The 13630-nt window shown below is 40.9% G+C and overlaps 1 protein-coding gene across 4 annotated transcripts in view; it reads left to right on the top strand.

Annotated features, from left to right (window-relative positions):
• Positions 1 to 12699, top strand: part of TMEM131 (transmembrane protein 131) — a 168115-nt gene extending 155416 nt beyond the window's left edge. For all 4 annotated transcript variants that reach the window (XM_075916531.2, XM_075916529.2, XM_075916530.2 and 1 more), the window contains 5 exons: positions 3457 to 3578; positions 3668 to 3764; positions 5573 to 5670; positions 9229 to 9392; positions 11706 to 12699. In XM_075916531.2, the coding sequence (XP_075772646.1) occupies positions 3457 to 3578; positions 3668 to 3764; positions 5573 to 5670; positions 9229 to 9392; positions 11706 to 12002 (778 nt within the window). In that variant the 3' untranslated portion in view covers positions 12003 to 12699. The remainder of the gene's footprint in view (positions 1 to 3456; positions 3579 to 3667; positions 3765 to 5572; positions 5671 to 9228; positions 9393 to 11705) is intronic.
• The last annotated feature ends 931 nt before the right edge of the window (positions 12700 to 13630 follow it).

Consider the following 13630-nt stretch of genomic DNA (forward strand, 5'->3'; position numbering starts at 1 on the left):
GGTGACACATTTGAAGAATTGTCCAAGATTGAGGTGTCACTAGAGGAGGTTTTGGAACAGATTAATAACTAGCCAGTAACCTGTCACAAGGACTAAATGGTATTCTCCCAGAAGTTCTGAAAGAACTCAAATGGAAAGTCGCTGAACTCTTAACTATGGTTTGTAACCTATCCTTTAAACCAGCTTCTGTACCCAGTGACTGAAAGATGGCTAATTTGACACCAGTATTTTTAAAGGGCTCTAGAGGTGATCCTGGCAATAACAGACCACTAAGTCTCATGTCAGTACTGGGCAAATTAGTTAAAACGATAGTAAAGAATCAAATTGTCAGACACATAGATGAACATAACTTGTTGGGGAAAAGTCAACATTGTTTTTGTAAAGGGAAATCATGCCTTACTAATCTACGGGAGTTCTTTGAGGGGGTCAACAAACATGTGGATAAGGGGGATCCAATGGATAGAGTATTCCAGAAAGCCTTTGACAAGGTTCCTCACCAAAGGCTCTTAAATAAATTAAATTGTCATGGGGTAAGAGAGAAGGTCTTCTCATGGATTGATAACTGGTTAAAAGACAGGAAACAAAGGATAGGAATAAATGGTAAGTTTTCAGAGTTGAGCAGTGTGTAACTAGTGTGGTCCCCCAAGGATCTGTCCTGGGACCAATCCTATTCAACCTATTTATAAATGATCTGGAGAAAAGGGTAAACAGTGAGGTGGCAAAATTTGCAGGTGATACTAAACTGCTCAAAATAGTTAAGACCAAAGCAGACTGTAAAGACCTTCAAAAATATCAAACTAAGTGATTGGGCAGTAAAATGGCAAATGAAATTTAATGTTGATAAATGTAAAGGAATGCATCTGAAAAAATAATCTGAACTCTACATACAAAATGATGGAGACTAATTTAGCTATAACTACGCAAGAAAGATCTTGGAGTCATTGTGGCTAGTTCTCTGAAAATGTCCACTCAATGTGCAGCAATAATTAAAGGGATAGAGAATAAGACAGAGAATATCTTATTGCCTCTATATTAAACCATGGTACGCCCACATCTTGAATACTGAATACAGATGTGGTCGCCTCATCTCAAAAAAGATATACTGGCATCGGAAAAGGGCAGCAACAATTAGGGTTTTGGAACGAGTCCCATATGATGAGAGATTAAAAAGACTGGGACTTTTCATCTTAGAAAAGAGAAGACTAAGCGGGAGGGGAGACTATGTTAGAGGTCTATAAAATCGTGACTGGTATGGAAAAAGTGAATAAGGAAAAGTTTTTTACTTGTTCCATAACATAAGAACGAGGGTTAGCCAAATGAAATTAATAGGTAGCAGGTTTAAAACAAACAAAAGGAAGTTTTTCTTCATGTAGCACATGATCAACGTATGGAACTTCTTGCGAGAGGATGGTGTGAAGACCAGGACTTTAACAGGGTTAAAAAGAACTAGAAAAATTCACGGAGGTTAAGTCTATCAATGCTTATTAGCCAGAATAGATAGGAATGGAGTCTCTAGCCTCTGTTTGTCAGTGGCTGGGAAAGGATGACAGGACAGGGATCACTTGATGATTACCTGTTCTGTTCACTCCCTCTGAGGCAGTGGTTCTTAACCTTACTGCAGCCTGCACCCCTTTGGTTCTCAAAATATGGTCTCTCACCCCTTATTAAAAATCGTTATTAAAAAGTAGGTCAGTTTTAAACCTAAGATGTATCAAAAATCTGGCATATCTCACACCCCCAAGGGGTGCATGCACCTCAGGTTAAGAACCACTGCTCTGGGGCATCTGCCATTGGCCACTATTAAAAGACAGGACACTGGGCTAGATGGACCTTTGGTCTGGCCCAGCATGGACATTTTTATGTTCTTATGTTAGTTTTTTTAAAGGTTAACATGTGGTGAGGAGCACTTGTCATAACCAGGAGTAGGTGCTGCCTTGAATGGCCTATGTATACAGACTTATGGAGTCTAAATAGAAGATGGAGATATTGAATGAATACAGACAGATGGGGGAGTACAAGGACACAGTGGTATCACATTGGTCAGTCTACTAGGCAATGGGCTCCACACAACAGCCAACTAACTCTTTAATTTTTTTGTAGGCATCATATCTTTGCAGATGTTTACACAGAGCTCCTCCAAGTTTGCGGTTTGGTAGAAAGCACAAAGGAGTGTCTATTTGAAAATGTAGTAAGTGGCCAGTGAAGTCTGGAGGTATTTGCTGACTGAAAGTAGGAGTCTACATTTCGATACTGAGTGAGAGCTCATAGGTGGTAGAGTGAGAATAGGTGTGAAGGCTCTTGAAAACAAAGACAAGAAGCTTAGCTTTGGTGTGAATGACCAGTGGAGAGACTCAGAGTAAAGGGTGACATGAACAAAGCAATAGGCCACTAATATGATCCGGAATGGATATCAGTAGGGTAAGATGGCATTTTTTTCAAGGCCAGGGAGAGAGATGTTGCAGTATTATAGAGGAGAAGCATGGATGAGAGCTTTAGCTATGTGAATGGATTCTGTTCCTCCTCAACAGTCTCCAAGACCGCATGACATATTAAAGGTCCATGCCAAAGAAGGAAACCTGCCAAGGAAGTTACTCAACAGTTGAATATTTCTTCTTTCACTCTATATGAAGCTGTTGTCTCATGTTTACTATATCAGACAATTTCAAGATCTGATAATCCCCATTTAGAACTAGTGGAGGAGATACAGCACAAACTGTTAGACCTGTCGTCAACATGGGTGGCTTTCTCTATCACATGCTTTATGGAAATTACCAGGTCCAAATGGCAGACTCCTGCTACTGCTCCCCCATCCCCAACAGCTAAAAGACCAGAAAATGGTATTATGTCCCAGCTGGGCATAACATAACACACACATAACACGCAGATCCTGTTATGACTCTTAGTTTTAGAATTCTAAGCTACAGAAAGCTTATTGTATCAATGCTACAAGCATGAATTCAAATCTGTTGAGCCATTACAACCTGTATATTCAGAGAAAAAAAATTAAAATAATTTTTACATTCACCTACCTGTGTTGTTCACCCCATATACCAACTGTAGTTCATTCTCCAAGGATGTCCTCCATATCTTGTAGGAATCCAGCCTTTCTTGCCTTCATTTTCTAGGTCCTAACACATCTTTTTTTTCCAGATTAAGAAAGCTAATGCTTCCTCTAGAGACCTCAGCAGTGTTGGTGCTTTGAGCCTTATGTTTGCAATCATTTAATAGTAACTCCTTTGCTTGATTTATATAGTTAAACTGTCTAAATGTCAGCAGAGTAACTAAAACCTGGGCTTTGGAAATTTGTGTGGTATTATATTCTGGCCCAAAATGTGAGGCTATTTCTGCAATAACTTTATATTATTACAAAGCCAGTTAAATACTAGTCCTGAAAACTTCCTTTTGTAGTATTGTGCTGACTCCTAACACTTTACCTTTTTTTCCCCTTCTTTTCAGTGAAGCAAAAAGCAAACAGCTTAATAGTGCCAAACACAAGTTGGCAAAGGCAGCTTCTCTCCCTGGCAGGAATGGAAACCCCACTTTTGCTGCTGTAGCTGCAGGTTATGACAAGAGCCCAGGTAATGGAACTGTTTTGGAGTAATATCAGAGTTGACTAATGTTCTTGTACCATTTCATTGCTTTATTCAATTTGAATTCATTGTTGCAGGAGGTAGTGGATTAGCAAAGGTTTCACCAAATAAAACAGATGTTTCTGGCAATATCAGCATTTCTCACACACCAGTTGACAGTGATGGCTCTGACAGGTAACTAATTTACTTCTAAAAACCCAATCTCTTCACCTTCCCTATAAAAACGTTAGGGAATACATATGAAGTCAACAGAGGCATTCTTTGCAGATAGGAGGCACGCATTTTTGTTCCTAGAAGGGATAGGTTTTTTATTATTTCAGAGGTGGACATCTGACAATGGCCATCTAAACATGAGGATCATTAGCATGCTCAAGTTTTAGAACTAAATGGATGACTTGGAAGTAGGGCAGCAATTCTCAATTGTAGGTAAAGACCCCATTTTAATGTGTTTGTCAGTGCTAGAGTTAGACTTAATGGGGCCCATGGCCCTGGACCTTGGAGCTCGGACTATCAGCCCTCTGCCCAATGCTGAATCCCATGAACTTTTGGAGCAGCAGGGATCAAGTGGTCTCAGGCTGCAGTCCCTCCTCCCGGAGTCATGCAATTTTTGATATCAGAAGGGGATCACAGTGCAATGAAATTTGAGACTCCCTGAAACAGGGAAAATATCTTTCATGGCCTCTGATTCTTATGCTGTTTAATACTGTCTTTTTCCCTTTGCCAGGCAGCTATATCTACGTCCCTATCCAAGCAATAAGGGAATCCATGTGGCTTTCTCAGCATCTTGAGACGCATGCACTTGGTTCACCTGTTAGAGCCTGTTGGTGGAGTTTCTGACCACAGAGCAGGGGAGCCAAGTGTTTTCTCTCCTAATTTAACCTTGAGGACAGGAATGGTGACACTGTTTCCCAGTTTTGAGGGCAGAAACGTAGCATAGTCAGATTAAATGATACTTCCCAGTTGGCAGCATGACCTTAATTAAAAGGTGATGGATGTTTGCATCAGCATGGTTACTAGAACAATGGACAAGAGGAGGAAATGAGCTCTGAGGGAGAATGTGTTTGACACAGAGCTAATAGCTCTTATGGAGTAAGAACTAGGTATTAGCTAGGCTTTTGCTTTCCTGACCAAACTGCTTCTCCCCTCATCACATTTGTTAACATTTATTAAATTTAAATTGAGAAACTACAATCTTAGCAATTGAATGGCTTTCTTTTAAGGGATCTTTTAAATAATTTAGAACCTAGACTGGTACCTGTCTGGTGCAGAATTTCCCCTAGATAGGGACAACAAAAACTTCTGAGAAATCAAACAAAAGAGCTATTGTCAAATGTGTACTTGAGAACTGGAAATAGAGCAGTATAGTTAACTGCTGATGCAGAGAAGCCTTTCTCTCATAAGACAGGTGCAAACAGAAAAGTAAACCAAAAGGCTTTCTGAAACTGTTAGGGCCAGATGAGAGAAATCTAAATTAACAGAGTGCAATAATGATGAGTTACAAAAAAAAAACCCACACAGAGTATGGTAAAATACTTGATCACTTCAAAAATGAGTAGTTATGTGGTACCTTAGACTAACAAAACTATATGTACAGTATCATGAGATTTTGTCAGCACAGTTCACTTCTGATGAGCTTGAGTGGAGAAAAAAAGATGAGTTTTTGTTTTTTGTTTTTTCTGCTCAAGCTCTTCTGTGGAAGTGGGTTTTGTCCATGAAAGCTCATGATACTGTATATCTATTTTTTGTTAGTCTCTAAGGTGCCACAGGACTACCGATTTTTTTAAGTTACAGACTAACACGGCTATGTCTAAGAGACTTGGTCGCTTCAGTTCTCTTTACACCTGGTATCCTATTTCAACTTATGTTTCCTGACAGTAAATCTGTTTCCCACAGTGTCTATATGTACAGCAGTAAGCTTTTATCATTAGTGATCCAATTTCAGAATTAACTGTGTGTATTGTTCCACCCTCTTATGTTTTTAGTTCTGGTTTGTGGAGTCCCATCAGCAACCCTAGCAGCCCAGACTTCACACCCCTCAATTCATTCTCAGCATTTGGAAATTCTTTCAACTTAACTGGGGGTGAGTAAATAAACAATCAAGTGTGAAAAATTCTTCATTCCTTTCTCCATGTTGGAAATATAAAAGTAGTTCTTCAGGGGTTTTTTTTAGTTTAAGGGAAGAAATTGTTAGAAGTATGGTGGAATAGTCTAATACAGTGGTTTTCAACCAAAGGGATGCATAACCAATGAGATGTATGCAGTAGGGATGAGAATGGTTAACTGATACCTGGAAGCAGCCTGTTACAGGCAGAGAGCTGCTTCAGCCCTGTGGGAGCCAGGAGCAAAAGTGGGAGGGAGGTGGAGGGTGAGAGCAGTCCCCTGTTGAGATCTCATTTAATTGGCTAACCAGTTAAACCTACTGATTAACCAGGGTTTTACATCTCTAGTATGCAGAGTTCTTCCAGGGCATACATCAACTCATCTAGATATTTGCCTAGTTTTACAATAGACTACATAAAAAGCATGAGAAGTCAGTACAAACTACAATTTCATACACTAACTTGTTTATGGCGAGGAGTCCTGTGGCACCTTATAGACTAACCGAAGTGTTGGAGCATAAGCTTTCGTAGGCAAAGACCCACTTCGTCAGATGCAAGCTTATGCTCCAACACTTCGGTTGTCTATAAGGTGCCACAGGACTCCTCTCCGTTTTTGCAGATTTAGACTAACACGGCTACCCCTCTGATACTTAACTTGTTTATATGGCTCTATCCACTAAAATACAAGTACAATATTTATATTGTAATCAAGAGTTATAATTAGTATAGTGAAAGGAAGCAAGCTTTCGGTATTAGTGTGCTCTGACACTTTTGTGTTTTTTATGTCTGTTTTTTTTAACCAAGTATAGGATAGCATGGAATCCTAGGGCTGGAAGAGACCTTAGGAGGTCATAGAGTCCAGCCCCCTGCCCAAGGCAGGACCAATCCCAACTAAATCAACCCATCCAGGGCTTTGTCAAGCCTAGACTTAAAAACATCTAGGGATGGAGATTCCACCACCTCCCTAGGTAACCCATTCCAGTGCTTCACCACCCTCCTAGTGAAATAGTTTTTCCTAATAGCCCGCCTAGACCTCCCCCACTGTAACTTGAGATCATTGCTCCTTGTTCTGCCATCTGTCACTACTGAGAACAGCCTCTCCTTCTTTGGAACCTCCCTTGAGGCAGTTGAAGGCTGCTATCCAATCCCCCCTCACTCTTCTCTTCTGCAGACTAAATAAGCCCAAATCCCTCAGCCTCTCCACGTAAGTCGTGCTCCAGCCCCCTAATCGTTTTGGTCACCATCCTCTGTATCCTCTCCAGTGCGTCCATATCCTTTCTGTAGTGGGGGCCCCAAACTGGACACAATATTCCTGTGCCTAATAAAGGGGAATAATAACTTCTTTAGATCTGCTGGAAATGCTCCTCCTAATGCACCCTTATATGTCATTTAGCCTTCTTGACTACAAGGGCACACTGACTCATATCCAGCTTTTCATCCACTGTAATTCCCAGATCCTTTTCTGCTGAACTGCTACTTAGTAAGTTGGGCCCCAGCCTGTAACAATGTTTGGGATTCTTCTGTCCCAAGCGCAGAACTCTTCATTTGTCCTTGTTGAACCTGATCAGATTTCTTTTGGCCCAATCCTCCAATTTGTTTAGGTCAGTCTTGGGCCCTATCCCTACCCTCTGTATGCACCTCTTTCCTCTAGGTTAGTGTTATCCGCAAACTTGCTGAGGGTGCAATCCATCCCCTCATTCAGGTCATTAATAAAGATGTTGCACAAAACCAGCTCTAGAACCCATCTTTGGGGCAGTCCACTTGAAACTGACCACCAACCACTCATCAAGCCATTGATCATTACCTGTTGGGCCCAATAATCTAGCCAGCTTTCTATCCATTTTGCAGTCCATTTATCCAATCCATGCTTCCTTAACTTGCTAGCAAGAATATTGTGGGAGACTATCAAAAGTTTTGCTAAAGTCAAGGTATATCACCTCCACTGATTTTCCCCCTGTCCATAGAGCCATCATAGAAGCTAATCAGATTGGTCAGGCATGACTTGTCCTTGGTGAATCCATGCTGACTATTGCTGATCACTTTCCCCTCTTCCAAGTGCTTCAAAATGGATTCCTTGAGGATCCCCTCCATGATTTTTCCAGGGACTGAGGTAAGGCTGACTGGTCTGTAGTTCTCTGGATTGTCCTTCTATTTTTTAAAGATGGACACTGCATTTGCCTTTTTCCAGTCATCCAACACCTCTCCCAATCTCCACGGCTACGTCTACACTGGCCCCTTTTCCGGAAGGGGCATGGTAATTTTTGAGATCGTAATAGGGAAATCCGCGGGGGATTTAAATATCCCTCGCGGCATTTAAATAAAAATGTCCGCCGCTTTTTTCCGGAGGATCGGGGCCAGTGTAGACGCTCTTTTCCGGCTTTTCTAAAAGCCGGAAAAAAGCGGCGGACATTTTTATTTAAATGCCGCGGGGGATATTTAAATCCCCCGCGGATTTCCCTATTACGATCTCAAAAATTACCATGCCCCTTCCGGAAAAGGGGCCAATGTAGACGAGCCCCACGAGTTTCCAAAGATAATGGCCAAAGGCTCTGCAATGACATTTGCCAACTCCCTCAATATCCTCAGATGCATTAAATCTGGAGCCATGGATTTGTGTACGTCCAGCTTTTCTAAATAGTTCTTAACCTGTTCTTTCTCCACTGAGGGCTGCCCACTCCTTCCCATACTGCATTGCCTAGTGCAGTAGTCTAGGATCTGACCTCCTCTGTAAAGACAGAGGCAAAAAAAGCATTGAATACTTCAGCTTTTTCCACATCATCTGTCACCAGGTTACCTCCCTCATCCAGTAATGGCCCCACCTTCCCTGATCACTGTCTTATTGCTAACATGCCTGTAGAAACCTTTCTTGTTACCCTTCACATCCCTTGCTAGCTGCAATTCCAATTATGCTTTTTAAGTGATGTGAAACTTGGCGTATGTAAGGAAAATTAAATTCCTAAAAGAGGTACAGTAGTATTGAAAGATTGAGAGCCACTGATCTAGTATCTGAGCCCAGAAAAAATTTGATATTACTTATGTGCTAAAACTGTAGGTACAGTGACATTCTGGTTTTGATTGTCTTAAGACAAAGAAAGGCAACAGATATTTGCTACTTCACTTAATTAGAAACAGGCTGAGATTATCCTCTTATTTTTTATTCAATGAAATCAAAAGATAGAGAATTCAAAATTAATACAAAGAAACTACCGGTAGTTACATTCAGTTCATACTTAGATTGTAGAATTTTGAATCCATCTTAATTGATTCCACAAAATGTCAATGAGTCAAAGTGGGATTAGAAGTTTATTTAGATAACAAGGCTATGCAGAGTTTCAGCAGTTGATGGAAAGTGTAAAGGAGTCGAGGAATCTAGATTCCTGATATTAATGAGTTAATATGCAGCAACCATTAAAGAGCTATTGAACTCTATGTAGTGTGCATGTAGTACCCGCTATACTGAGGAAAATCATACACTGTATATTTCCCCTGGTATTTTAAATACAATACTAATGTGTGTGTTTCTTTTCCTACCTTTTTAGAGGTTTTCAGCAAACTTGGGCTCCCTCGATCTGCTTATGGCCAGGATATGCAACGAAACTGGAGTGAATTTAGTAACATCCCTTCATCCATCTGGGACTCTTCAGCTACAGGTCTTGTACCCTCCTGGCCAACAAATTCAGGTTCCCCAACTCACACAACTCCAGTAAGTACACAGGCGCTATAGTCTTTTAGCCATGTGACTTAATTAGTATCCAGAGTCTCTTTAATTGAATGCTGCTGAAAGTTTGGTTGCTCTTCATCTGAAGGGTTGACAAGGAAGAACTTAATCCTCATTTTATGTAGTCAAAATAGCTGTTGAATGAAAAAAGTTTAAAGATATTTGTGTGCTGTAAAAACCAATGAAAAAGATGTATTCACCTGCACATAGATCAGTGTACATTGCTTTACATAAAATACCTGTCTTAGGGCCAGTCTTACAGCAAAGTTGCAAGCACTTGGAATTTTTATAAAACCACTTGTTTGGTACTCAAGTAGCTTCTTCCAGTATTAGACATATGCACTCCTATAGTACTCCTATCTATTCTGCACCAAAAGCCAGGTGCATTTGCTCTATCACCGATAAAGCTACTCCTTCCACTTTCATGCAGTTAAGAATTGCCAAATGTCATCTTGGCTAATCTCGATTCTGCTTGGTAGCCCCATTATCTTTCAAAATTCTAAATCACTTCCGTCCAAGACATGATATTTTCATACCTATTTTTCAGGAGTTGCAAATTTTCCTAATACTGCAGCTTTAAAACAAAGGCCACAAATGTAGATAAAGAAATCAGATACTGAAGGGGCAGACTCTTTGCTGACAATGACTTTAGCCCCATAAATCTTGCATGTAGCTAGCTAGAAAGAATAGATCTGACATTTAGACAGATAGTAGTAACTTCATTCTCTTTTCCTTGCATTCCGTATTTTGCTTATCTATTATGAAGAATCTGATATTCAGGACAGCAGTGGGGAATGATGTTTTTAACTATATCACATGCTTCCTCTTATTAACATTAATACAGCTTATAGGAAAATTAATTTTCTCCCCATTTCAATGCAGTGTTTCCTCTTATGGTAGGAATTTAGGTGGCATAACACCCCATTGTTGCTAACCCCTGTACTCGATGTTTAACTCAACATTTTAGTGTCATGGGTAGAGCCCTGCATGGAAACAAAAATGTAGATCTGCATTTGCCAGGCTAAACTTCTCATCTGATCCACAATTTGTGATTTGGATTTTACTTGCTTCTGCTCAACAAATCTGGAGGGGAGGAAGGAGGGAATACAGATGAGCAAGGAGAGAGGAAAGGGTTGTGCAGGGAAGGGAGAGGCAGCATGAAAGCAGGGACTAAGAGGCAGCAAGGTCCTGGGATCTGGGCTCCACAGGTTATTGCTTACCAAGCGAGGGGCCAGTCAGGGCCAGCACTTAGCTTCTTCTGCAGGGAGATCTAGAATGCAGCTTCTTGTGTCCTTTCCCTGTCAGCAGTTCAGAGGCCTGCCCTACTCCCCTCTTCCCCCCTCCATCTGGTGGCGGGGAGGGGGAGCCCTGACCAGGCATCCACTCGGCTATCTGTGCTTATGTAGGGCTCTTGTCATGGGAGAGTTTATAAAAGTGTCACTTTATTAACAATTGACCAACCTCTGCAGCTACTGCTTAAATCACTCACCCCCATTCTCAGTGGTTTTCTTTTGCTCATTCATAGTTTCTAAAAAGTGTTCATGTGGGAGCAGGGATGACTTCTCCACTGGAAAAAAAATTACAAAAATGAAGAGCTTAAACATCCAAAAAAGAGAATCCGAGGATTTGAAATTCAGATTACTACAGGCAGTCCCCAGGTTACGTACAAGATAGGGACTGTAGGTTTGTTCTTAAGTTGAATTTGTATGTAAGTCGGAACTGGTACATATTGTACTCCAGGTGCCCCCGATTCAGCCGCTGCTGAAACTGACCAGCGGCTGACTACAGGAAGCCTGAGGCAGAGTTGCTTTGCCCCGGGCTTCCTGGAATCAGCTGCTGATCAGTTTCAGCAGCAGCTGACTTGGGGACACCTGGGGTAGAGCAGCTGGGGTGCTGCTGGGTTGGTCTGGTAGCGCCGACCCTTGGCACAGCGGGACCAACCCAGCAGCACCCCAGCTGCTCTTGGGGACGCCTGGAACTGACCAGTGGCTGGCTGACTACAGGAAGCCCGAGGACTGCCTGTACTAAATTTTCCATGATGAGTTTTATTTTGTTTTGCCCTCAAATGCAGAATTCATTGGTATGTGATTGTTTAACATACAAAAACTTATCAGGCTTTTATCCCCAGGATTAGAAAGCACAGGTACGGTGAAATCCAGTGCATCTGATGATTTTAGAACTAATCATGTCTGAACTAATTGAATGTTAGTTTAAAAGCTAACAGAGAGCAATGACTAAGACTGTTAATAAAATTTGTATAATTGTAACTAATGCAGCATTTATTTTTCTGTACTTCAGTCGATCCTTGGCAACCCCAGTGGCTTGTGGTCTACCACCACTCCCTTCAGCAATTCTATTTGGTCAAGTAACCTCAACAGCAGCCTTCCCTTCACCACGCCAGCAAATACATTATCTGGAATTGATCTGATGGGTAGTGAAAACTCCCCTGCTCCTCCTCCACCTTCTGGTGCCGGTGTTACTAACCTGGCTGAAGACATGGGACAGACGTATAATCCCTGGCGAATTTGGAGTCCTGCAATTGGAAGAAGAAGCTCAGATCCTTGGTCTAACACCCATTATCCTCATGAAAACTAAAATTAGGCTATACAAAGGGACATTTATCCAGATCATGATACAATTCTGAATATGCCATTTTTGGAACATCATTTTCAGGCTATTATTACCATTGCTTTTTTCTTCCCCTTTTGCAACACAGTTGAACCAGCCATGCTTTCATTAAAGTCTACTTTGCAATTATGATAGTGTGAGATCACAGTTAAGCTTGTAAAAGTCAGTGTGATGACAAACCAAACTTCAACTAAGATTTATAAATTGGAAGAGCTTTCATTGGTTTTCTATTTTATCATCTGCCATTCATTATTTGGGAGACAATTTGAATTAGAAAATGGTCCCAGCATGCAACAATTTTATCAAAGTACCAGTTCTGGTTTTTAATTTTTTTTCCAGTATTATGCTCCAAGATCTAATTTTTTAAAAAAGCACCTTGTGCTCAAAATGCAGAGTATTTTTTTAAAATAAAATTGTCTTTGTTAACAGGTTCTAAGAATGTAAAAACATTAAGAACAAAAATGGCTGAATGTAAGAGGATTCATTCTGTTAAGACTGTATACACTTCTGTCTTGTTTGTACATTTGTAAACCTGAATGCATTTTTAAGTTGAACTGAAATGCACATAGCCAAGACTTGTGGAAGGAACAAGATACCCTGTGCATTTCTTAAAGATACAACTTTGGATTGTATTTCAAAATAAAAAAAATGCTTTTTTCAAAAACTGTCTGTTGTATTTCTGTGCTCCAGGCTCTGATTCAGATTTCCATATGTGCTTATCTGTTTGGCCATAATGGATTCAGGGCAAATCAAATTGGCTTTAAACTGGAACCCTGCTGCCTAAAAACCACATTCTGGTGCAGGTTGTTTTCAGAGCAACGTAATTCATATAGGTGACCTGCACCAATATTAGATTTGTTGTATAGAAGAGCACTGTAAAAACACCTATTGAGTGTAAACTTGCTTTTGAAAGCCAGCTGCTGTAAAGTTACTGGCAACAGGCTTGGTGGTGGCAGCTACACCTTTAGTCTGGCAGTTGCTCTTCTTGTCAGTGAGTCACTAGGCACATTGTGTCCTCCAGAGCTGTGTGTGTTGGGCTTACAGATTACCAAAATGTACAAGTGAATGTAATGGCCTTTTCCAGCAGTGAATCAAGTATGTCCTTTACACAGTGCTTCCTAGGGAGTAAAAGCTGCAGAAGGTGGCAAAAGGTACACTTGATTTTGTTTTCACTCACTCTGCAATCTCTCCTGCTATTGCTTGTGCAACCTGGAAAAGGAAGACTACTTTTGCTGCTGCTACTCAATGCTGTCTCAGCAAGAGCAGTAAAGCAGACAAGAATGGTGTTTGCATCAGTTGTTCTTGCTACCACTGGACAAAGCTAGAGATAGGAATTTCTGAAAAAGGAACTTTAGAAATGCAGGAAAGGAATACAACTGGCAATTCCTCATTGTAGAGTTCAGGCTGACAGCTTGATTTTTGAGTTCACCAACCATTCTTTTATATACTGTGTTCTGCTACCTTTTGGTAACTAAAAACATTTACAAGACAGCCAGCTCTTTATTTGCACCCTGTGGACAAGAGCCACTGACATGTCCTAGCATTTTTTCCTCAGCCATTCTGCAGCTTTTTTCAGAGAAAAAGGGTCAATTAAA

Source organism: Pelodiscus sinensis, chromosome 1 (assembly GCF_052426305.1).
Source record: "Pelodiscus sinensis isolate ZL-2025 chromosome 1, ASM5242630v1, whole genome shotgun sequence".
NCBI classification, from domain to species: Eukaryota; Metazoa; Chordata; order Testudines; family Trionychidae; genus Pelodiscus; species Pelodiscus sinensis.